The sequence below is a fragment of the Crotalus tigris genome, unplaced genomic scaffold, assembly GCF_016545835.1.
Source record: "Crotalus tigris isolate CLP2741 ecotype Arizona unplaced genomic scaffold, ASM1654583v1 scf7180000024470.1849372, whole genome shotgun sequence".
Taxonomy (NCBI): Eukaryota; Metazoa; Chordata; class Lepidosauria; order Squamata; family Viperidae; genus Crotalus; species Crotalus tigris.
The window spans coordinates 412,052-436,372 of NW_024100641.1; the positions used below are offsets into that span (position 1 = coordinate 412,052).

At 41.2% G+C, this 24,321-nt stretch overlaps 1 protein-coding gene and 1 long non-coding RNA gene across 4 annotated transcripts; one reads left to right on the plus strand and one right to left on the minus strand.

Moving 5' to 3' along the window:
• The first annotated feature begins 69 nt into the window (after nt 1–69).
• Nucleotides 70–6,894, plus strand: LOC120303436. Its single transcript, XR_005555462.1, has 3 exons — nt 70–338; nt 3,793–3,860; nt 6,764–6,894. It is a non-coding gene; the product is annotated as an uncharacterized LOC120303436 (long non-coding RNA).
• LOC120303434 (prolactin-releasing peptide receptor-like) lies at nt 6,765–23,971 on the minus strand. 3 transcript variants are annotated; one of them, XM_039332959.1, is made up of 4 exons: nt 23,858–23,971; nt 19,798–20,853; nt 13,341–13,894; nt 6,765–6,945 (listed from the first exon to the last, which is right to left on the minus strand). In XM_039332959.1, exons 2-4 carry the CDS (start codon nt 20,214–20,216, stop codon nt 6,791–6,793), a joined length of 1,128 nt encoding a protein of 375 aa, XP_039188893.1. In that variant the 5' UTR covers nt 20,217–20,853; nt 23,858–23,971; the 3' UTR covers nt 6,765–6,790. The 3 variants fall into 3 exon arrangements, with proteins under 3 accessions (XP_039188893.1, XP_039188896.1, XP_039188895.1); XM_039332962.1 differs by having other exon boundaries at nt 6,813–6,945; nt 13,236–13,894; XM_039332961.1 differs by lacking the exon at nt 6,765–6,945 and having other exon boundaries at nt 9,285–13,894.
• Between the last annotated feature and the right edge of the window lie 350 nt (nt 23,972–24,321).

Here is a 24,321-nt window from a genome sequence, read left to right on the forward strand (position 1 = left end):
TTTATCCCAGAGGTAGGCCACCTTGGCTCTTTTATGACTCGTAGACTTCAACTCCCAGAATTCCTGAACCAGCATGGCTGACTCAGGGATTCTGGGAGTTGAAGTCCACGAGTCATAAAAGAGCCAAGGTTGCCTACCCCTGGTTTAATCCGGTGCCTCCTTTTGTGGTTTTGGTTTGGAGCCATTCCCATTGCGAGGACGGCAGCGGGGCTAGTGCAAAATATGCGGAAGGCCGTCGGTTGCTCTGCCTTTATTTGCACATAGCTGCGGTGCAAATAAAAGCTTGTTGGGGGAAAAAAAAATAAAGGACTCAGCTGAAAAGGGACAAAGCTAAAGAGGTTTGTAAGGATATAAAAAGAATTGTTTGTGGTTATAACTTTGCTTTAGAAAGGAAAATTCGAGAGCAAGGCCAAGGGACAACTTTACAAAAACGCCTGCTCCAATAAAAAAAATACCTAAAATTCAATAAGTAAATTTGTACTTTAAAAGACTAATTTATTAGAGGGGTCCTTGGTGCTCTCTGAGCTAGGTGGTTTTCTTGCAGGTGTTTCATTACCAAACCTAGGTCACATCAGTGCTATTCTATTTCCATATTTTTCACAAGAATGTAAATGCCCATTCCTTAAATGGTACCATTTGTACAGTGTAAGTTAAATGCCCAAAAGGACCAAAGTATGTTTTGGAAAAATAAAGACATCTAAAGGACACCTTCCTGATATAAAAAGACTGTCCTCTGTAATAAAAAATGAATAGTCACCATACATATAGCAGATTCTGCCAAATTCATGGCTTTCCATTGCTTTTTATTAAGAAAATTGGCGTGTCTATAACCTATTAAACATAGGTCTATATTTTCACCTTGGATTCCCCTGTCTGTAATTGTTTGCTGGATAAATCGCTGTTGCTTAGGGTTTGGTTTGGTTTTTATTCTGGGGCACAAATTGAGTTTATAAGTGCAGTATATGGATTATACTGAAATTTGGACCATAAGAAAGGCTGAGCGCCAAAGAATTGAGGCCTTTGAACTATGGTGCTGGAGAAGACTCCTGCGAGTCCCCTGGACTACAAGGCAATCCAACCGGTCAGTCCTAGAGGAGATCAACCCTGACTGCTCTTTAGAAGGCCAGATCCTGAAGTTGAAACTCAAGTACTTTGGCCACCTAATGAGAAGGAAGGACTTCCTGGAGAAGAGTCTAATGCTGGGAAAGATTGAGGGCAACAGAAGAAGGGGATGCCAGAGAATGAGGTGGCTGGATGGAGTCACTGAAGCAGTAGGCGTGAGCTTAAATGGACTCCAGAAGAGGGTAGAGGACAGGAAGGCCTGGAGGAACGTTGTCCATGGGGTCGCGATGGGTCAGACACGACTTCACAACTAACAACAACATATACATTGCATTCAACTTACAGGCAAATAAACCACAGGATGACTGAGCAGCAACCGTAAATGTGGCATGTAAGGATGCTGCTAACAGGCCCAGAAATTGGGACAAACATATAAAATAATGCCTAGACAGCCGTAGCTACTAGTTTGGGGAGCAAGATCTGAAAAGAGGTAGTTTTTTTTTTTAGACTTTCCTGCCATTTCCTGGCTGAGTTTTTGAAGTAGCTCAAAAAAGCTAGCAAAACTTCTGACACTAAAGTTCCTTGAATGGCTTCTTTATATTGGAGAAAGGATTTCTGCTGATTTACTAGTCATTTCTATGTTAGTGAAGACTCACAGCAGGAAAAAAAAAAAGGGGGGGGGATATCTGGTATTTCTTTTGTGAAACTAAAGAGCCAATTTGTCTTAGAGTATATACAGAGTTCATTTCTTCCTGAGGGTGAATAAACATGGCCCTGTCCACAAGCTAGCAGTTAAATAATAATAGTTTCACTTCAGAAGGGTGTAGTTTTCCACCATAGGCAATCTGAATGCATTCAAGCCTGAATGTCTCGCATTTCCTTTTTTAGAAATGACTTAATGCATAAAGACTCCACCCTGCATTGCGACATTTAGAAGCCTATCTAAGAAGTTAATTTAGTGCTTCCCAAACCTGGGTAAATTACTCCAAAATAAATACTTCCCTCCCCCCCTTTGGACAGCAACACATGAACCCATTACCCAATCCCAAAAGGGACATTTAAATAAGATAAGCGGTTAAAAAGGATTTTCTGATAAGCGATTCCTGTGCATTTAAGGATAAATTTTGCCCAATAAGAACTGAGAAAATCTTAGTCTTTATGATCCCTGACGTATGATTACAGTAGATGTAACATTTTATTTGTTGTTGTTAGTTGCGAAGTCGTCTCCGACCCATTGCATTAAATTTGAAAATCTATTTTGCTGACATGAGGGAATCTAACTTAGGGACAAAAAGTCACCAACTGACCATTGAAGGCCAGTATGTTTTACATTTATAAAGTTGAAGCATGCAAAAGACTGTATATTTGCCTGAAAGTAAATATTGTTGTATAACTCTGGGGTATAAAGGAGAGGTCCTCAATCTTTTGGGCACCAGAGACTGGTTCCATGGAGAGAGGTTTTTTCACAGACCGGAGAGTGTGTGGTTTAGTGTGCTACCTGCATCCTGTGGATGGGGCTTTGCTTGTTTTGTGTGGACCAGTTGCTGGCATGCCCTCGACCGGTGGCGGTCCATGGATTGGGGGTTGGGGACCCCTGGTGTAAAGGACATGCAGCAACTCAATGTCTGGAGGCTGCAATAGTTTGGATGGGATGAATCAAGTAATAACCTAAGAAGATACAGCTGCTCTTTGTTCTTTGAAGTCTTCAGTGTTGTTTCTGGGTAGGGCATATTTAAGGAAGCATTTCAGAGACTTTGAGATCGCAAGACCCAGCAACTATTAGATGGGGAGATGAAGGTTGTAGCCACCTGACTACTGCAATGTATTTATTCCATATGGATTTGGCTTTTAAGATGCTTTGAAAGCTTCCCTTGGTCCAGAATGCAACGGTCTGTTATTGGCACATAGGTAGCCACCAACATGGCCATATCAGCCCTGTCCTTCAGGCTTTGAGCTGCCTTTCTATTAGTTTCAAAACAATTCAAAATCCTTGTTCTCAATCTTTTCAAGCCATGCCTTCCTTGCCTCCAAAGTGATTGCAGGAATTCTTATCTGCTTTGATTTTTTTTAATATACAATTTTCACAAACTTTTAAAAAGGAAGATAAAAACAAATACAAAGTCATACGAACTAAGGAAGAAAAACAGAAAGGAATCAGAAAGAAAGCTAAATATTCAAGAAAAGAAAAGAAAGTAAAAAAAATATGAAAAAAAGAGAAAAAAGTAGCTTCTGATATACTTCACAGCAGTTATAAGGACAATTATATTTTAATCCTGGTAGCACAGTGGTTAGAATGCAGTATTACAGGCTAACTCTGCCCACAGTTTGGAGTTCGATCCTGACCTGCTCAAGGTTGACAACCTTCCATCTTTCCGAGGTTGGTAAAATGAGGACACAGATTGTTGAGGGCAATAGGCTGACTCTGTAAATCTTTTAAGGCTCTAAAGCACTGTGAAGCGGTATATAAGTCTAAGGACTAGTGCTATTGCTATTAATCTTTTTCTCTAAAATTACATCATGATTCTTCTTTATAATGTCTAATCATTAAAGCTAATCTGTAAATCACAACTTTTTTTTTCATTTTTTCATTTTTTTCCCATTTCCCATAGGGGTTTCTATTCACACTTACAGTATCTGCTTTAGTTTTGACACTTCTGATTCAAATTTCAGGGTTATTTCAGAGAGCTTCAGGGACTGAACTATGTCACTTTGTTTATATTTTTATTTTAGATATTTACTGTATTTCCACTGGTGCATGCGAACTGCTGAGAACAGTCTGATTGCAACAGAGTATTCCAGTAAGTAAATCAATAAACATTATGACATGTAAATTCAGCTTTATTTGAACCATCGGTCATCTTCTTCATTTTCCTCCTGAGGCCATATTAATTACAAAAAATAGAAAACAAAGAACTTTTACCAGGCATGTTAGATACTTAGACTACAGTTTAACAGTAAATCTGCTTCTTTGTCTTTTTACATCATTCTGTTGTATTGGTTGGTTTTATTTATCCATTGGAGAGTTTAATAGCAACAGCAAAATTTTACTAACAGGACTTAGAGCTATAATGTTTTATATCATAATGTTACTAATATTAAATTTCACTTACTGCTGAAGTGGTTGCAATCCTTTGTATTGAGATTGAGTATTAACCCAATGTTTGATGGAAATAAGAATCTGTTGTCAAAGCTGTCTTCCCAGAAGTGCAAATTTAATCATCCTTTTCAGCTCAAAGCCTAGTTATTTATAGCTCTGAATCTGTCACTGCTATATGTAAATGTAAAAGGATTTTTATATATGAAGTTGAATACAGAGCTTTCTTCAGCTAAATGGAAATTCTTCCTCACGACCTGGATTACTTAGACAAGACTTTGCTTGAGGACATTTCACAGTAGTTAATGTAATGTAATGTCTAAAGATTTGGATCAGACCATCTGCTGCTGATTTCTGCCACACAGTGTGGAAAAAGGCATGGTTGTGGCTGTCCACATTTTGCCCAGCAAAGTTTATATTGTAAAATAGAGGTCCCCAACCTTTTGGGCATCAAGGTTGTTCCATGGACCGGAGAGTGCGTGGTTTTGTGTGCTATTTGTATCTTGTGGATAGGGCTTTGCTTGTTTGTGCGGACTGGTTGCTGGCATGCTGTGGCCCGGTACTGGTCCACGGACCTGGGGTTGGGGACCGCTGTTGTAAAGGATTCTTATGCCTAAATGATGTGCTTATAGTTTTGCTACAGCCTACCCTTAGTCAAAGCTGAGAAATGATAGGGTGCTACAGCAGGATGGCGACTATTAACAAAGGCCTGTGAAATCTGTAGGATGGCAGATATGGACACAAACTGATTATGCACCTGAACTTACAAAGATCCTGGAGAAAGGACTGAATCATGAAAAAAGCATGTTAGCAATTCCTTTCTGGCAGCATCAGCCCCACTTATGGGCAGATAGGAAAGATGCTTTTCAAAACACTCATTGATTGGAAGAAACTAATATACTTAAGTTCTACAGTTATTGTCCCTCCACCAAGTTGTTGTTTTATTCACTCCTAAGAGCAATTTCCTGCAATTGTGGCTTTGCACAGAAGGCCACAGAAATGAAGCTGGACAGGTAACCCTGAAACCTTAACTTATATAGCTAGCAGGAAAACCTAGTCAGTTTGGGACGATTTGGCAAACTGGTTAATCAAACCATAGCTTAGTCAGCAATCCAGGAGATGTATGTATGTATGAACTTTGGGCTCTGTCACGGTGCCAGCATTGTGGTACTATTTTAGGTTGGTTTACTTACACTCCTGTTCCAGAACTTTAAACTCTTTTGGTTCGGTGAGGGGAAGGGATTTGCCAACTCCTTCTATCCCTCAATCACCTTTATGTATTTTGCCAAGTCTCTCAGCTTCTTTCAAAAAAAAAAAAAAAGACAAATGCAGGTAAATGCCAGTATTGATGGCTTCTCCCCACCTCCTATTATGTACCTGCTCGTTTTGAAGCAGGAGGTCCTGTTCTTTCAAGAGGAACTGGTGGAAAGAACAGCCAACCAGGTTAAAAGTGTGCTAGGGAGTTTCGGTGTTTACACACTCATAACATTAAAGGGTGTGGTTCTCCTTGATTTAAGAGAGAGCAAACATATTCATTCATGCATGGATTAGTAAACGGTGATTTGACTGTTTTCTGTCCTTTCTATGAGGGAGTCCTCCTTTCTTCCAAAAGTATAGCTTAAAGGTAAATGATCTCTTCTCCTGGGCAAAAAAACAACCTCAAGACATGATTGCAACAGTGAGGGGAAAACCTCTGTCATTCCCTATGTCCTGGGTGCAGGAACAAATGATGATGTCCCCCAATCCCTTGCCCACCGCCCTTTTTCATTTAAAATTGTTCTTTCTAAGACTTTCTAAGTGGTCTCTGCTGCTTTGTTCCAGTTTGGCTGCAGCTCCAGTACCAATACAGATAATTTTACCATTGATCTATTAGGTCAGTGATGGCGAACCTTTTAGAGACCGAGTGCCCAAACTGCAACCCAAAACCCACTTATTTATCACCAGGTGCCAGGTGGGTGTGGCTGGGGTGGTCATGGCAGATTGGGTGGGTGTGGCCAAAGTGGGCATGATCACCTTGATGTTGCTCGTGGGGAGGGACACCTGTGAGGGGCCAGGTGGGATTGGGGGCGATCCGGGGGTCTCTGGCAGGTGGGGCAGTAGGCAAGAGGCTTGTGCTGTGGGTGAGGCGAGGCAAGGCATGGCGGGGGTGCCATTGTCACAGGGCAAGGTGAGGCAGGGGCCGGGGCGGCTGCTGCCTTACACCATCGGCCCCCGCACACAAAGGCCAGCGAGCGCATGGGTGCTGGGATGCATCTGCCCATGTGGGACCTTGGTGAGTTAGCGGGCGGCTGGTTGAAGAGGGACGGTTGCCATCTCCGGGGCATGGCGCGCGTGCCCACAGAGAGGGCTCTGAGTGCCACCACTGTATTAGGTCAATAACCTAGTCTAAAACCAAGATGTTAATGCCCTATTCAAAGTGCATTTACATATGCCAGTGGACAGCATTTTTCTTCTGCTTGGGCTGGGAGGAGAGTGCTCCCAATACTTTCCCACCCCATGCCCATAGTACCACAATCCTTCTCCTTCTCCTTCGCCACCTCCCCCCTCCTCCTCCTCCTCCTCCTTCTGACTGACTAGCCTTACTCTTTTCCTCTGTCTCCTATCCAGCTGCAGGATGTGCTGCCTCTTGGCTCATCACCCCACTTTCTGGAATGTGCTTCCTCTTTCCTGGAAAACTGTTGCTTCACTGTAGTCCACCCATCTCTCCTCCTCCGTCTCTTCTTTCATAACGGGAGACCTCCGGAAAATCCAAATTCTACAGATCTTATTGGGAAGCTGAAAAACATGTACTGGAAGAAAGAGATAAACCATCTTTGCATTATGGAAATATGTCACCAAGAACCAAGTTCAGGTCAACAGAGGTTTTACTTGTTCTAGTTCACACAAGTCTGCATCAGTTCCATTCCACGCAGACCCTCCCTACAATAATTTCCTGGCAAATCACAAATTTACAGAATATAGATTTGAGGTATTTCAGCTATGGTGTCAACGTGGTTGTTCTTAAATATGTACAACAGGCCCGTGTGAGATTAGTTTTTATCTTGTTTTTAAATGTTTGAAAACAAGGAAGAGGGACTAACTGATTCTTATTTGCAAGTGGAGGATGGAGCAAGTGATTCAGAATAAACAAAGGCGGTGTTAAGAAGTGTTGGTGAAGAGCACGTGGGCGACCTGCAGAAGCTAAAAGAACAGACAAGCTGGGAAGTTCAGACACAGCTTTGTTATTGATCTGAAAGAAGAACAGAGCCATAGCTGGAAAGTCCCGGAAATGCTTAGGTAACATGCAATTAAATCTAGTTCTACCTGGTGACTTCTAAAGAATCTGCTGAGATGACTCATCAGTATCATTATAGTTTCTTTCACAAGAAGAAAAGTCTCAAGAAATTGCAAAGCAATTTTTTAATGTTGTGCTGATGTAAAAAGCAAAGCTGAGCTGGGTGGATGAATGAGTAAAGTTTGGCTGGGCCAATATAGTATTTTTGTATTCTTGGCAAGTTCTGTTCTCCCATTAAACACTGCAACATCAGGTATAGCTGGATACAGGCAGTGTCCTTGGGGGCTCCCAGTTCCTACCATTAAGCCTTCTTTTTAAAAAACTTTTTTAAAAGTCCAGGTGGTCCTCGACTTAGGACCACAACTGAGCTCCAAATTTCTGTTAAGCAAGACAGTTGTTAAGTGAGCATTACTGCCTTCCTTTATTTATTTGGTAGTGGTTCACACAGCAACAGAGCAGATGATTCTAATGTATTTACTAATGCTCATCTCTGGGGGCAGCATTTACATGTGGAATGGAGGGTTCTATCCCAAAAAAAGGTTGCACCATCTCACTTCATGGCCTCCTTTGGTGGTAATGTCCATTCACCCTCCTCAAACTATTTTACAGTATTTCTAGGCTCCATAATAAGCTTGATTGACACTCATTTCGGCAATCAAATGCTATTGTTAGGAGCGTCCTTAAGTTCATTGTGTGACTCAGAAGAAATCACAGTTCAAATAGTTTCCCAGATCATCCTGTGGGCCGTGAATGGTGATTTTCTTATTAATCGTTTGCTCCTTTGATCCTCCCCTCTTCATTCCCTCTGCTGTCTCAGAATCAACTTCCCTAACTTGCTAACAACTTTTGTAATTCTTCAGATGGGGGGAAAGGGGAGGGGAGAGATCTCTAGATTTCAAGGACTACAAAACTCTTGCCGTTGCTTCTTTAGCATTTGAAGTCCACCTGCAGTCTTGCTGATAGGCATTGATCCTGCAGTACTGCCTTAGGCTTTCCTTTGTAGGAGTGGTGTTTCAGACAAACAGAAAAGGACTCTTTCCCTCCAGAAACCAGTGTTTTATGTAGGATAGTTAATTATAAAGAGTGCAATGGATGACACTGCTGGAGATACATTGTGACTTCAATTGGAAGAAGGTCGTAGGTATGAAGGTTTAAGATCTCTGTTAAGATGACGATCAGATTTTTTTTTTTTTAGATTAGAAAGAGAAAAATTAACAAAAGCAAATACTTAAGACGGGAAAGAGAAAAAAGTACTATGAAAATAGAGAGGAAGGAAGGAAGGAAGGAAGGAAGGAAGGAAGGAAGGAAGGAAGGAAGGAAGGAAGGAAGGAAGGAACTTTTCTGGAGAACACAGAGAACTTTGCAATCAGTGTAATTTGAGTTCTCACTTCAGATATCAAACTATGCCATAATTAGCTTGTTTGCGAGATGAAGAAGAATGATTTAGCTGAGAACTATTAGCCATGCAACTTCCCTTGTACTAAGTTTATCATTGTACAAATTCATAATTTGAGCTTAGTATTTTGTATTAACCTAGGTCAGTGATGGCGAACCTTTTAGAGACTGAGTGCCCAAAAACTGGCCCTGCCCCAGCTCTGCCCCCCATCCCCTGCCCCACCTGCCCACAGGACCACTCACCACCTCCAGGGCCCGCTGCAGATCACCCAGGCAGCCCAGCAGTGCTATGGTGGCCACACCCTCTGCCCACGCCCTGCAGCATCAACTTCATGATGGGGTGTGAAGGCAGAGTCTTGTCTACGCTGCCTGGCTGCCATGTCCTTGGCTGCGCTGCTCCGTGTGGGCCACGCTCAAGGGCGACTCTCCTTCAGAGGGACTGCTGGAGAGGAGGGGATCATGGGGGGAGGCAAGGCTGGGGCAACGGCACGTGTGCCCACAGAGAGTGCCGCCTCTGGCACCCGGGCCATAGGTTCACCACCACTGCCCTAGGTGACCTTGGTTTATTCCATGAGCCACGATTAAACAAAACTTAATGTGATGTGTGAACCAGTCACAACCTGTTCTCTAGACCAATGTGGTAAATTACAATTATAATGGAAAATTAAAAATAAAATGGTGTTTCCTAATAGGAATTTTGTTGGGTGCCTGATCTATCCAAATTCACATTTAAATATTAAATATTCAAATGTCATGTGCTTTTGAAAGGTAAGTTCATATTTCAGGAATTCAAACAGAAGCTTATATTTTTTAAGTCTAAGCATTCCTGATGCATCTGAAGGGGGGAAAGGCGGAACTTGAGCTACGGCTTTTATCCATACGAACCGGATGCTGGCTTGCTGATTGGGGTGGGGCTGGATGGCGGGGCATGTGTATATAAGGCACTGGGAACAATTCACTCCCAGTGCTGACTTTTTCGTTGCATTAAAGTTTGCTAGTCACCTGTTCCTTTTGTGTCTGGAGTTTGTCGGCAGCTAGCAAAGGACAGCTGACACCTGAGCAATACCTTGGGTATGCATCACCTCTGAAATTGTCACTTAACCCAGGACAGGTAGATTATAGGAGAAGATTGCCATGTTGCAAAGCAAACAATTAGCCATGCTTCTATGGTTATGGTGTTTACGCCATGTCCTTTTTAAAGCTCATCCATCCGGTATCATCAGACACCACAAAGTAATTAGTTTCCACTTGGCTGATTTATAACTCATTGATCATACTTCTTGACATGAGGTGCTTTGGTTACTTAGGACAAAGCATGTAATAATTCAATATTACAACAGATATAGTACTGGCGGGGGGGGGGGAGATAAAAAAGCTTGAATTGCCTCCATTGCTACCTGATCCCAATAGGGTACATGCTTCATGCTAAGTCATGTTTTGTCACACTACGCATGGTTGACCAAGCCATAGTTGGCAGGGTCATGCACTAGGCTAAGCCAGATGTACAGTACAAATAATGAATGTCTGACTTCACATAACTTGCTAAGTCAAAGCCAAACAAGTATATTGTGCCACAATGCAAAGTATGATCTAGTTAAGCTGAAACTTACGGTACATTCCAATTCTTCCAAGTTTGATTTCATACTGCATTCTCAGGCTAATTAAATTTATTTAATAATTATTTTTTAATTAATTTTATTAAAATAGAAATATTAATTAAAATAAATTAATTCATTAAAAAGAGAACAATGGCAAGGAAAAAACCCTCAAAGGGCAGACACAATGAACTACTACTAGATCTTTTTCAGTCATCATTTTTCTATGTTTCTATTAAGAGTACATTTTATTTTTTTTCTCGATTTTCTTTTTTCTTTTCCTTAAAATGGGGAAGTTATTTAATTTTCATTCAATGAGAATGTTTGAAAAAGGCAAAATAAATTCTCAGAAAAGCACTAGTGGGATATAAAAGGCTTTGTACTTTTCTTCTCTGCACTCAAGCAAAATGCTGCACTTTTGTGAAACATTTGCAGGTGAAGGGCTGAGAAAAAAAATCAGGCTGTGTTTTTTTTCTAATGTGCCTCCAAACAGAGGAACTGCAGCCACTCACAATTCTATGCAGATAAATAATAGACATCTGGTAATCTGACTTGGTGTAACGCCTTTCTTTATGTTCCTAACCTTAGTTTCCTGTATCAAATGTTTGGACTTACACTAGCTGTGTTGCCTAATGCCTCCTGACTTGTGTGCTGTAGCAATGGAAGTATACACAAACACATACAAACAAACAAAAGCCTAGGGCTCAATATGTTGTAATCGCTTCTAGAGTGAGAGGCTTAGACAAGGTGCAATCTAATTAGATCCTGAGAAGAATAGTCCTGATGTTCTAAAGCAGAGAGAAAATCAAATTATTCCTCCTTTGCAGAAGGTGGGAAATGGTTTTGTACCAGCATTATATTAGAAGTCTTGAGGTGGGGTAGGAGTGGGGAGTCTTTTCAAAGACTTTTGAAGGAGGGCAAATTAGCGTGTTAAGGATGGTTGGAAATATTTGTGGTTCCAGCTAGTGCCTGGAGAATTAATGGAGAATATAAAAGTGCTGATAGCTGATAGCCTGAGATAGCACCTTCTTCTACATTACAGCTATCTACATTCCGTGTTGCTCTTTCATTTTACTTAAAATCCGCTGTTTAAAACAGTCACCTTGGTTTCCAGAAGGAAAGAATTGTACTGTCTGGGAGATTCTTCTGTCCTCAGATAAAGATGTTTTGTGAGTAATATTATGACACGATGAAACCAGTAGTTGCCATGTTATCAAGAAGGAACATGATGGGCAAAATGTAAGTGCTTTTTAGGACAGGATAATGTTAGCTGTTATTGTGCGAGCTGATTGAGAACATTTATATGTCTTTTTCACATTAGGCTTCAGAGGGAGTATTTGTAAAAAAAAAAAAAATCCACAATCCTGTAGCTAAAATCAGCTTAGCATTGAAAGCCATTGACGGAATAAAGCAGTTACAAATTGTCATTTTTTTCTGTTTTTAAAGGCTAATCAATGCACAGGCAGGGAAAAGACTTTTTATCTGGCTATAGAGAGAAGAGTTGCTTTAATAAATGACTTCCTGTATTGATGGAAAGTAAGTGCAGGGACATTGAGGTAGGATGAGTGGTTCACTCCCAGGAAAGTGCTTTTGATGGGCAATCAATCAGGAAATAAATAAATGTTACAGGACGTATTGGAGTTTGTGCGCTAGAAACTGTGTGTCATCATTTGTACTGTGGCTGTGTAATAGGAGAGAGGATTTGCCAACATGGCACGTGTGGCTGAACACAGCACCCTTACACTGCATCGGGCAATGGTGAAGGGTGCCATGAGCTACAATTCAGCAAAATCTGAAAAGTTATCTCAGACTATCTGCTATCAGCCCTTTTATATTCCCCATTAATTCTCCAGGCCCTAGCTGGAAGAGGTTTTAGAACCATAAAATAACAAATTTCCAGAGGAAAACAGTTTTATAAATGTGCTAGACAGATTTGAACACAGTGCTCTTGCTGCATGGGGCAATTGTGAAGGGTGCCACGAGCTACAATTCAGCAAAACCTGAAAAGTTACAGTTTTATAAATGTTCTAGACCAATTTGTCTGTGGATAAATCCCATTGAAAACGGGACTTGCTTCCAAATAAATACATTATTTATTGATGGTTGGGTCGATTAATGAATCTGCCCATTAAAATTTGCAGATGTGCATATGAGGAAACAATGCTCTCGAAAAGTCATCCTTTTTCATTCATTTTAGATAATAAATATGCATTACAGAAAATGTTTTCCCTCCCTTATGAGCTCAATTTGGCATGTGTAATTTTTGGTAAAGATGTGTTTTATTTTTAAAAAAATAGTTTAATCGTGACCTATTTTGTAGTGATTTAAATTTGGTATTTTGCCTTTGTCAGTTCAAAGGATATTTTAAATCAGTTGATCTGTCTTCATTTTTTAAATATAATTTTTACTGAAATATTTTTAATAATAAAGGGGGACCAGACAAAAGGCAGCACAACCCAAAGCTGGATAGAAGACAGAGGAAGAGAGTTAGAATAGCCACTCTCTAGAATCTACCAGGGTATATCTGTTAGGATGGGAATAGTAAGGGTTTAGTTTGGCAAGATTCTGTCTGTTGACTGTAAGCAAATAAAGAACTGAATTGCTCCTCATTATTCTTGGGCTTAGCCTGACACCTGACCATTAGCCATTCCTGATTTGGGGTAACTGGATTTGTAATTCAAAATATTTGATGCACAAAACAGCAATCTATTCCTACATGCACACATACACCCTTTACTATATGAAAACTACATGGACATCTCTGCGAAGCCCTAAGCAGCTGAACTCCACTCAAGAGAGATTTTGCCTTACTTACTTGCTGCAGGAAACTGAGTCTATATCTAAAGCATAACACTGACTGCCACACAATTATTGGTGGGGATTATTTTCTTCTTGAAGGCGAACATTTCTTTCAACTCACTTCGGAAGCGATCATGCAACCAGGCATAAAGGAAAGGATTATAGCAGGAAGAGCTCATGGCAAACCAGTGGCAGAGCAGTTGGAACAGAAGGAAGTATTCTTTGTTGATGAGGTTGATATCGATGTCACGGATGATGTTGAAGACATGAATGGGGAGCCAGCAGACAGCAAAAGCAGCCACCACCAACACCAGGAGGCGGAAGATCTTCCTTCTTCTCAGGCGGTCAAACTCTGCCTGGCTTTGTGTCGGATGACCCGGAACGACACGGTTCTTCAGCTTGATGGTGATGCAGCTGTAGGAGAGTGAGACGGCTGAAAGAGGCAGGATGTAGGTGATAATCAAGGTGCTGTAAGCATAGGCCAGGTGCTCCCTCTCTTCTCCTATCCAGAACTCCTCGCAGATGGCAAAGCCTTCCTTTTGGAACTCCACATGGTAGGTGTGGGCAACAGCGGGAGCTACCAGGGCACACGAGAGCAGCCAGATCCCACCAATGACATAGACACATGTCGTAAATGAGATGCGTTTCTTCAGGAGATGCAGAGTGGTATAATATCTGGGGGAGCAGAATGACAGAGTTACAGGATAACAGAGTTGAAAAGGACTTTGTAGGTCTTCTAATCCAACTCTTTGCTTAAGCAGGAAAACCTATACCAGTGATGGCGAACCTTTTAGAAACCGAGTGCCCAAAAACCGCCCCGTCCCCTACCCCGCCTGCTCTGCCCCCACCCTGCCTGCCCCGCCCCACCACCCACAGGGCCACCCACCACCTCCATGGCCCTCCGATTGCCCAGGTGGCCCAGCAGTGCCATGGCCATGCCTTCCGCCCACGCCCCACAGCATCATTGCGTGACAGGACAGAGGATGGACTCTTGTTCCTCCTGCCTGCTGCCATGTCCTTGGCTGCGCTGCGCCGCGCGGGCTCTGCCCAGGGGCAACTCTCCTCCAGGGGGGCTGCTGGTGAGGAGGGGGCCGTGGGGGGGAGGTGGGGCTGGGGCGACAGCGCGTGTGCGTGTGTGCCCAGAGAGAGGGTTCTGAGTGCCCCCTCTGGTACAGGTGCCATAGGTTCGCCACCACTGCCCAATACCATTTCAGACAAATGGTTGTCCAGCCTCCAGTGTTGGAACACCCACGACCTCTGGAGGTAGGTTGTTCCACTGATTAATTGTTCTAACTGTCAGGCCATTTCTCCTTAATTCTAGGTTGGTTCTTTCCTTGATTAGTTCTCATTCATCCAGCAGGGAGAAAGAGAACAAGCATGACCCTTCTCTTGCTCTTTTTTCTGCTCTTTTATGGAATTCTTTTTGGCTTCTCAGTCATATCCTAATCACAGCTCCGTAGGGTGCTGTCAAATCTTTTAGAAAAAAAAATACATTATTATGTAAACATGTTAAAACAATAGAAAAATTAAAACCGAGGACAACATCCAAGATAAATTTCAAGGCCAGTAATAATTAAGGCAAGAAAATGCAGCATAAAAAGCAATCGTGTTTCTTCTGGTCATCATCATTATCGCTGTTGTCATTTTTCTGTGCATTAGGATTAATAATAATGTTTATTATACACATAATAGGAACTTTCCTAGGTGCCCGGTGCTTATTCAAGACACGGTAATCTTAATATACGCAGTAATCAATAAAATAGCAAACACAATCCCTGGGGCAGATAGAACAACAACTGTTATTCCCCAACATCTTTTTAATTTTATTTGTAGTTTTTTTACTTTTAATTTACTACTTCTGTAACAAACGGTTGTCTTTCCAATCAGTGTGCATTGTTATTCCTAGCATAACACTTAGCGCTTTGGTGAATACAAATATTGATTGGTGCCTAACAACTGTGTGCTCACTCCCACCTCAGGTTCATGTCTAGGCACAAATGTCTTCTCACATCACAAAAATAAATTGCCAGTGTTTCCTGTTTTCTGTTTCAGCATTATTCTAAGTTTTACTGCTGCTCCTCTGGAAGTTCAATATTTGGGCTTAATTTTTAAAGAAGCATTTGCTGCTTTGGAACAATATTTTCCCATCCCAATAATACCACCAGGGTCAGGAACATAATCAAAATAACTTGCATTTGCAAGCCCTTGGGATTAACAAATGCTCATTTCGATACTTCTCAAGATCTACATCTTTATCTGGAAAGGCCATCAAAGTCCAGGGTTTTAACTATGGTCTTTCAATTTTCTTTCATGGTATTCAGAGGTGCAACCTTACCAGTGACTAGCTCAGGGGTAGGCAACCTTGGCTCTTTTATGATTCGTGGACTTCAACTCCCAGAATTCCTGAGCCAGGCATGCTGAGGGAAAGGGAGAGGTTTCCAAGCTGAGCCATGCCAGCTCAGGAATTCTGGGAGTTGAAGCCCACGAGTCATAAAAGAGTCAAGGTTGCCTATCCCTGGACTAGACCAATAATGATCAACCGAAGAAAATTCCAGGCTGGTCCACAGAAGCCGGCAAAACCTTCAAGGTGCCTAATGTGGATTTAATCCAGCATTCTTCTCTACCTCTTGGTTTGATTTAATTTATGTTTTATTTATTTATTTATTTTATTTATGAGACTTATATACCGCTTTTTTAAGTGCAAGCTCTCTCTAAGCGGTGTACACCAGTAAGCAATGTATATATATATATATATTTACATTGCCCCCAACAATCTGGGTCCTCATTTTACCTACCCCGGAAGGATGGAAGGCTGAGTCAACCTTGAGCCGGTGAGATTTGAACCGCTGACCTGCTGAACACAGTCAGCTAAAGTGGCCTGAAGTACTGCACTCTAACTGCTGCGCCACCTCGGCTCTATTTCTGTTGGGTTTAATTAAATAAGAGAGGCAGGTCCCAAGATAAAATACATCCCCGAATGATCTCAATCCTTGGGAGTCGCCAATTATCCCATCAGCATCCTTATCACAGAATAAAATAACGGGAACAATCTATATTGTGGAAGAATGAATCACAGAGGCTTTGTATATCTTTTCAGGTAGTCAATTATACCACACACAGCAGGTTCTTCCTGGTCTCTCTCAAAGCCTGCCAATAAACCAAAGGCCTCCTCTAGCTCTGACTTTAAAAAATATATGCCAACTCTTTTCTAAAGTCTGATTTTCTGAGATAAAGGCAGTTTCCCCACTGTGAGCTGTCGGCAGAAGCTGACATGGTCATGAGAGTTGCTGTCCCATTGCCAGTTTCTAACCCACTTAATGGCCTCTGTTCCCCGTCACTGCCGGTTCTCTAACTTTCTTCCAAGGTTGCAAAGCTTAACAGGTATTTTATACTTGGCGGATGTCTTTCGACAATATCGGAATAAAAGGGAAAACGCTCCATCATGGGAGGCTTTGCTAAAGGAAAATTTGCTTCCTTCTCTGCAAGGTAGTCCCAAATCAGAGGAAACACATCACCAAAAATTCAGGTCCGCCAAAATGTATGTATATCCTAACCGGTGTCATCCGTTGCCGCTTTAAAGAATGATCCGCAGATATCAAGAATATTCACTGACGTACCCACCACCGTTTCAAGAGCAACAAAGAATTATTTCCCTAAATTGCATTTTGTTCCTCTTGTGCTGCAGTCAACAGCTTATTTGAGAATGGGAACTATCAATCATGAACGATCGCTGTCTGCATTCTGATATCGAATTATGAACCTATTCTCCATGGCAAGACACTCCTTGAGAATGGAGGGAACACTGGAGGAGGGGGGACCCTACTCAAAGAACATTCATTTGGTTATGGAGGATTTTCTCTATGGGCAGTGAGCAATATAGCAACATTTTCCCTTTTATTTTCTGTAGGCCCTCTACTGAAGAAGCTCCTCCATCTGAAGAGCAGTCAAACCACAGTTGTTTATGGAATATATTCTTTTGATGGATACAGAGTGGAGAGCGTGGGGAGTTGTCGGCCTTGAGTTCTCTAAAGGAAAAGGAGATTAAAAAGGTAAGATTTTCTGAGGGTACATTACCCCTGAATTGTATCTGAAGAGGGATGAGAGGGAAGAAAGGAGAGGAGAGAGAAAAGAGTAGAGGAGGGGAGAAGGAAGTAGGAAGGTTGGAGGAGAAAAGGAGAAGTACTGCAGGCCACTTTAGCTGACTGTGTTCAGCAGGTCAGCGGTTCAAATCTCACCGGCTCAAGGTTGACTCAGCCTTCCCTCCTTCCGGGGTAGGTAAAATGAGGACCCAGATTGTTGGGGGCAATGTAAATATATATATATATATACATTGCTTACTGGTGTACACCGCTTAGAGAGTGCTTGCACTTAAAGCGGTATATAAGTCTCATAAATAAATAAATAAATAAATAAGTGGGGAGAAAGGGGAGGAGAGTGGTGAAGGAGAGGAGAGAAAGAAGAGGGAAGTAGGGAAGAGAAGAAAGGGAGAAAGAAGGTAGAGAAGAAGGAGTGTGGATACAGTGAAAGGAGAAACAGGCGAGCAACACCAAAAGTCATGTGTATGTATTCATTTTATTTTATTAAAAGTATCTTATATATGAATGTAAAAAGAATGTATGTTAACATCTGATAAATATCATGGTATATGAATGGGGGAGAGTTTGGAAAAATAAAAAATTATTTTAAAAAAAGGGTAAGATTTTCTTTTCTCTCTTATCTGCTATTTCACTGAGCCACCACATGTATCGCTTACAAAGGCCAACCGAAGTGGAACATGGTGCACATATGGGCACCTGGATTAAATCCAGGGGAATGCCTGGCCAAGAATCAGATGTAATCTAGTTTTGTCCTGTTATGGACGTGACAAACACGTTAGCCTGGAAAGTTTGAGGAGCTGGCCCTTATTTTCCTACAGCAGGGGCTATAGATATCAATAAATCTCTTATACAATCTGGCCCATTGTTTTCAATCAATATTGTTTGCAACTTGGCCCAGGAGACCATGAACCCTTTAAAAGCCCAAGCAGAGACTCTCCAGAAACCTTCAAAGATTGTCCTAGAATTGTGGCTTCCAGACACGCAATTATTATTTTATATTTTAACTATTTATTTAGTCCCATCAGCTTCAACTTTTTTGTCTTGGTCTTATCTACTTTTTGGGATGCGTCCCACTCCTTTCAGATGTGCTGCTCAATGTATTGGTAGGAAGTGCCAGAGTTACAACAAGCTGCATCTCCAACCTTTGCAAGGACTATGTTGCTATGGAAATGTTCCGTCACCCATTCCCAGTTCCAAACCGTTTCTATGTTTGTCTGGCTCTCCAAAGGCAACAGCTACATTTGATGACCCTGGCAGCGTTTTCTTTCTCTGTGGCAAATAATAAGATATCACATTATTAATTGAAGAACAAGGACAATTCCCATTGCAGTGAGAGACCAGCTGTCTCTGTGATCCTTCCTTGGACCAGGCTGTGAAAAGGATGAGCCGAGCAAATGAATCTAAATCTCTGGTTATAGTCACTCGCTCAGCCCACCTATGGAGGACAAAGGGTGTAAAAATTAACTTATTTACCAAAGCAGTTGGCCACAAGTTAGAAACATAATGAGAGGTTGGAGAGGAAAGGATAATAAGTGAGGTGTAGAAAAGAGCTGACAACAGGATAATGACGATCAACCAGTAAATGCTCTGTGTTTTTAACTCTTTGCCGGAAATACAAGAAGGAAGTACCAGTTTAATCTCCTCCAACTATAATAAGTTCCTTTCTGGCAGGAATGAAATGAAAACAGTAGGACATTTATAGGACATAAGAAAGAACATTGACCTATCATATTGTCCTAAGGAAAGAACCAACACCTAATGTTAAGTACATTCTTGGCAGACAGAAAATCCCAGGATCAATTCTCACAATTTATGAGTAGGTTTGAGAAGAGTGAGGAACTCTTGATCAACTTCCTGGAGAGCTTCAATCCTTAAGAGCAGGGGTGTCAAACTGCCGGCCCGCAGGCCGGTTTCATCATACCGGAGCTGCGCCCACCCCATTGCCGGCAATGGTGAAAAAGCTCCGATAGAGTTTGACATGCCTGCTTAAGAGTAACACAAACATCCCAGCTGCATGACCTCAAGGTGAGTTGCATTTCAACTTAACTAGGGAGTTCAGTGACTGAATAAGAGGTCTTCTCTTCTGTCAATCATATATTTCACCGTTGACCTGCAGGGCTTCCTCTTAACACAGAACCTAGATTTGCACGTTGTGTTAAGGCATCATTTGCCTAAACATGGTTCACCAAATAAATTCCAATCTTTAGATTCACACAACACACTAGGCCAAAACCAAATAAGGGAAACGCACAGCAGGTCAAATGAATCTAATTCTCTGGTTAACATTCCCAATGGGACATTCAGCGAGAAGTGTATGAGGTCTCAAGTCTCTTTAGACCAGTGTTTCTTAACCCTGGCAACTTGAAGATGTGTGGGCTTCAACTTCCTAAATTTTAGGACTTGACGTCCACACATCTTCCAGCTTGCCAAGGTTGAGAAATACTGCATTAGACTCTCGATTACTAGGGAATATTTCGTTACCTGTCCACAGCAATGGCTGTAAGTGTGAAAACAGACACATAGACGGTCATGGGCTGCATCAGGAACACAAAGTAACACAGGAACTTCCCAAAGATCCACCCCTGGGGGTCGAAAGCATATGCCAGAGTAAAGGGGATGCAGGTTGCACACATCAACATATCTGAGAAGGCCAAGTTTCCAATGAAGAAGTTGGTGACGTTGTGCATTTTCTTGGTCTTGCAGATGACATAAAGAAGAAGATAGTTGCCAAAGATGCCGACAAGCACCACCAAGGTGTAGCAGGGGATGATCAGAGGTTTGAAAGACTGGATAAGTTCCACACTAGTAAACTGGGAGCTGAAATTGGAGCTGTTCCTCAATGCTACCCCAGAGCCACTGCCATTAAAGAAGCCAGTATCCCAATAGCTGGTGGATTCCATGAGTCAATCACAGTAGAAGCTGGATTTGACCATAAGTAGAATAGACAGCGTTCACTTTGAGCTCCGTCTCACATTGTCTCTGCAAGTAGTTGACCTTCTTGGGGATCAACAATTAAGCAGGATTGGTTCTGCTTCAAATATGGATGGGCTGTAGACCACGCTGACAAGTTGAAAGAAAAATATTCCAGGAAGAGATAACAGCAGTTCACTTTTCTACTGTTCCACAGAATATTACGCAGATGTGTCCTAAAAGCCACTCAAAATCAGCTTGGATGGTAGAGTAGCCTTGACATTGTTTCACACCAATCAGATATGGAAAAACGAGATATCTATTAAATACAATGGGTGCTGGATTTTAGCCTGGTTCAGTTATCTATATTTCAGAAAATTCCTTCTGTCCTGATGCACTTCCGTATTCATGGGCCATCTTCTGAAGGACTTGCTTTGGAAGCCGCCAAGGAAATGCTTTCAAAGGCCTTTGAGTCCTTTCAGCTCATTAGGCGTCCCCTGCCTTTTAGCGCCGTCCCCTTCTTCCTCTGAGTAGCTTCTGTAGGCTCCTCCGTAACTTTACTCTTTCATCTCAAGATCACAACCTCCTTGTTTACTTTTTCAAGGGAAGGATTTTGCTGCAGGGATGCTTGAAAACAGCAATTTAAAAGAAGAAGAAGAAGAAAAGGGAGGGAGAGATTTAGAATGACAGGGAATCTGGTAAACAGCTTTCCCTAAAGACTGACAAACTGAAAAATATGTTAGCAGCATGCCAGGCCCCGAATTGCACTGATCAGAGCTGACAGAGCTGTGTTGCGAAGAGAGGGTGCTTGAAACATTCAGCAATAAATAAATAAATAAATAAATAAATAAATAAATAAATAAATAAATAAATCAAATGCTTTTCTAAAAATAGGAGAAAGGAAAATAGGAGTAGGAAAGTGTGTTGGATATGTTCACTGCCTTGAGTCATTTGTAAAAAAAATAATAAAGGCAGGATACAAATAAATAAGGGCAGCACAGTGGTTAAGACACTGAGTTTGTTGGCTGGAAAGCCAGCAGCCGAAGTTCAAGACCCAAGTGCTGCACAATGGGTGAGCTGTGGTCCTTGCCTCCGCTCCTGCCAAAGCATGCAAATGCAAGTAGATAAATAGGCACCACTTTGATGGGAAGGTAACAAGTACTCTGTGACATCATGCTGGCCATGTGACCATGGAAATACGAAATATACTCCGCCATGAGCTGTTATGAACCTCGGTCACAGATCCACCTGGAATCCTGAAGCAGATGGGGGCAATTCAGAGAGGTCATGTGGGTGTCTAAACTACTGACCTGGAATCTCCTTCAGAGATTCACGAGCATTAGAGAGCTAGAGAAATCCAGAGAGCGACCAAACTCAAACCCTGCACTGTTGTTTGTTTAATCATGGCTTGTGGAATCAATTGCTGATTTTATATGGAAACTACGTCAACCAAAGTCAAACCTTATGTAGCCTTTTGAGCAAACTAGATCAATTTATCTGAAAAATCCCTATGAATTAAATTTTGTTCTTCCGTAAATAGAAGATACCAGCTGGGAGAAGGCAAGAAGAAGATAAATCAATCCAACTTCTATTCCCAGGGACATCCAATTTCACTGTTTAGAGGAGATGCTAAGTGTTCTACAATGGTTGGTTCTCAGCTCTGCTTTTGATTTTTGTTAATTTTTCATCTGAGCACAAATGTTTGAAGAACTTTGGCAGTGCCATCGAGTTCCTTTTTCTAAAATCAGTTTTTTGTACCTGTTCAGGTCTGTTTGTTCTAGTGACAGGAAATCCGCATAAAGGAATGTAATTAGACATAGGAGCTAGGTACAGAAAAACAAGGTAAAATTATACTGCATTTCTTTCTTTATGGAATTCATGAACTTCCTCCATCTGCTCAGACTCTAGGAAATATAGAGATACTGATGACAAACCCACGAATATCACATTTTATCTGACAGCAACCACTAAGAGCTGGCTAGGTATTTCAGACTGAAGATCGTAGTTCTCTATTTGAATGGTCTGCTGGAGTTTTCTTTCCAAAATGTAGGGTTTAGGATATTTAAATTAAACATTAAATCTAAAGTAGTTCGTTATACTACAGTTTTATTATTCCTTCTGTATTCAGAAATATCCTTATAACTTTCCAATTAAAAAAAAAGTATTTCTCAATCTTAGCAACTTTAAGATGTGTGGATTTCAACTCCCAGAAGTCCAAACAGGGTGTCTGCAGAATTCTGGAAATTGAAGTCCATACATGTTGACTGGACAGTTAGATTCAGCAACAATTTGTGGGTTAGTCACCCTGCGATATACAAAGATCTGCATCACAGAATGAATGGGAAGGCTGCTGAACTGAATGATCCCCTTTGACAGTCATTAATGAAATAAAACACATTGTCATCTTAATGTCCAAGAGCCGTGGTGAATGCAGCATTTCAGATTCTGTTCGAATCTCATTGGCTCAAGGCTGACTCAGCCTTCCATCCTTCCAAGGCTGGTAAAATGAGGACCCAGATTGTTGTGGGCAATACGCTGACTCTGTAAACCACTTAGATAGGGCTGTAAAGCACTGTGAAGTGCTATATAAGTCTAAGTGCTATTGCCAGTGCTTTTTTTGTAAAAAAAAAAAAGTGCCGAACACACATGTCATACAACCCACCTTGCCTACCCTACAAAGTTCCATCCCAAAAAGGTGCCGGAACTCCGTTCTATGACAAAAAAAAAAAAAAAAAAGCCATTGCTATTGCTATCTTAAGTCCACTAAAGTTGACTCTCTAAAATTGTCTAACAATACACTGTAGATTAGGCAGATACTTAGACTGGATATATTTTAAGCGTCTACTTTTCTAGGTTTGTTTAGAAGTCTTTTGTTTATCTAGGCAAGGGGAACTGATATCACTTAATCATGCAACATTCAAAACATTTGAAATACATAATGGGGTTATATGAATGTATGAAATGTATCTGTAAGTTTTTAATAAAATAGGATTTCAACCTTAACAGAGAATTTCAGGAAGGAGGTAATTGAAAAAACCTATAAAAATGTTAATTACACCAGTGAGCTATCACCGAAAGGTAATATATTTTTCCCCTGATAAATGACACGGATTTATTTCCTGAATATGTTCTATAAAATATAGCAGAGTATCTGGAATGGAGTGGCTATTAAGAATTAGCACTTTTGAAGCTTAACCCTTACTAAGAGTACTTAGAAGATACATTCCCTCTGCTTGGTAAATTAAATTCTAAGTAAATATAACTTGCAACAGAGGCTAAAGTTCTTTTTCTCAAAGGTAAGCCCTATTGTTTTAATTAAGATTCCTTTCCTTTCAGGTTCTGCCCAGCCAAACTCCTAAAAATGCTCCAAAAAGCAGAATGCGAGCAAAAATCTTGCTTTTAGCTTATGTTCCTTCTCTCCCTTTCCTTCTCTCTTTTTTGAAATAATGCCGTTTCTGGATCATGTTTCGGAAATTTATTCTTTTGCCAACAAAATGCTAAAAAAAAAAAGAGATCCTCCTGCAAAAGCTGACTTAAAATCTTCACCATGCTTTTGAGACAGATTCCCTTCTTGTTAGTACTTGGCTAACAAGCTGATCAACATATAAATATCAATGAGATGTTTACTGACCTTTATAATAATTCAGGATGGGAAGCAAACTGAAGATGCCACGAGCAAAGGATCGGAATAACAGAAGGTGTGCATATCAGGAAGAGAGAAAGAACGTGCAGGTTGCATCCTGAGATACTATTTTCCAACTATGTACATTTCAGCTTAGTAGCTGAAGTTCTATGATAGCTTTCAGCTTGCTACTACCCTCTGCTGGTTACTCTTGCTTTAACTTTTTTTTCCCCAGCAGAATTGTGTTAACTTGTTGCAACAAAAATAAGAGACCTGGCTCACATAACCCATTAGTTATGGCCATGCAAACTGCAGCCTATTCATAAATTAATTTTTCTCTGTGCATGAAGGAATACTTTTTGATTTTCGTTTGCTTTGGTTTTGCTCACGGTTCTTATGTCTTCTTCTTCTTCTTGTGCCATATCCGTTATCGAGTGTTGGCGATCCTATTTTTATCAGCAGCCGCACAAAAA

Coding starts and splice junctions, on each gene's coding strand:
- LOC120303434 (XM_039332959.1), bottom strand. CDS start 20,216: ATGGAATCCACCAGCTATTGGGATACTGGCTTCTTTAATGGCAGTGGC. Junction 13,895..19,797: donor ACAGCCATTGCTGTGGACAG/GTAACGAAATAT, acceptor CTGCTCCCCCAG/ATATTATACCACTCTGCATC. Junction 6,946..13,340: donor GTTGCATGATCGCTTCCGAA/GTGAGTTGAAAG, acceptor TCTTTCTTCCAG/TACATGTTTTTCAGCTTCCC.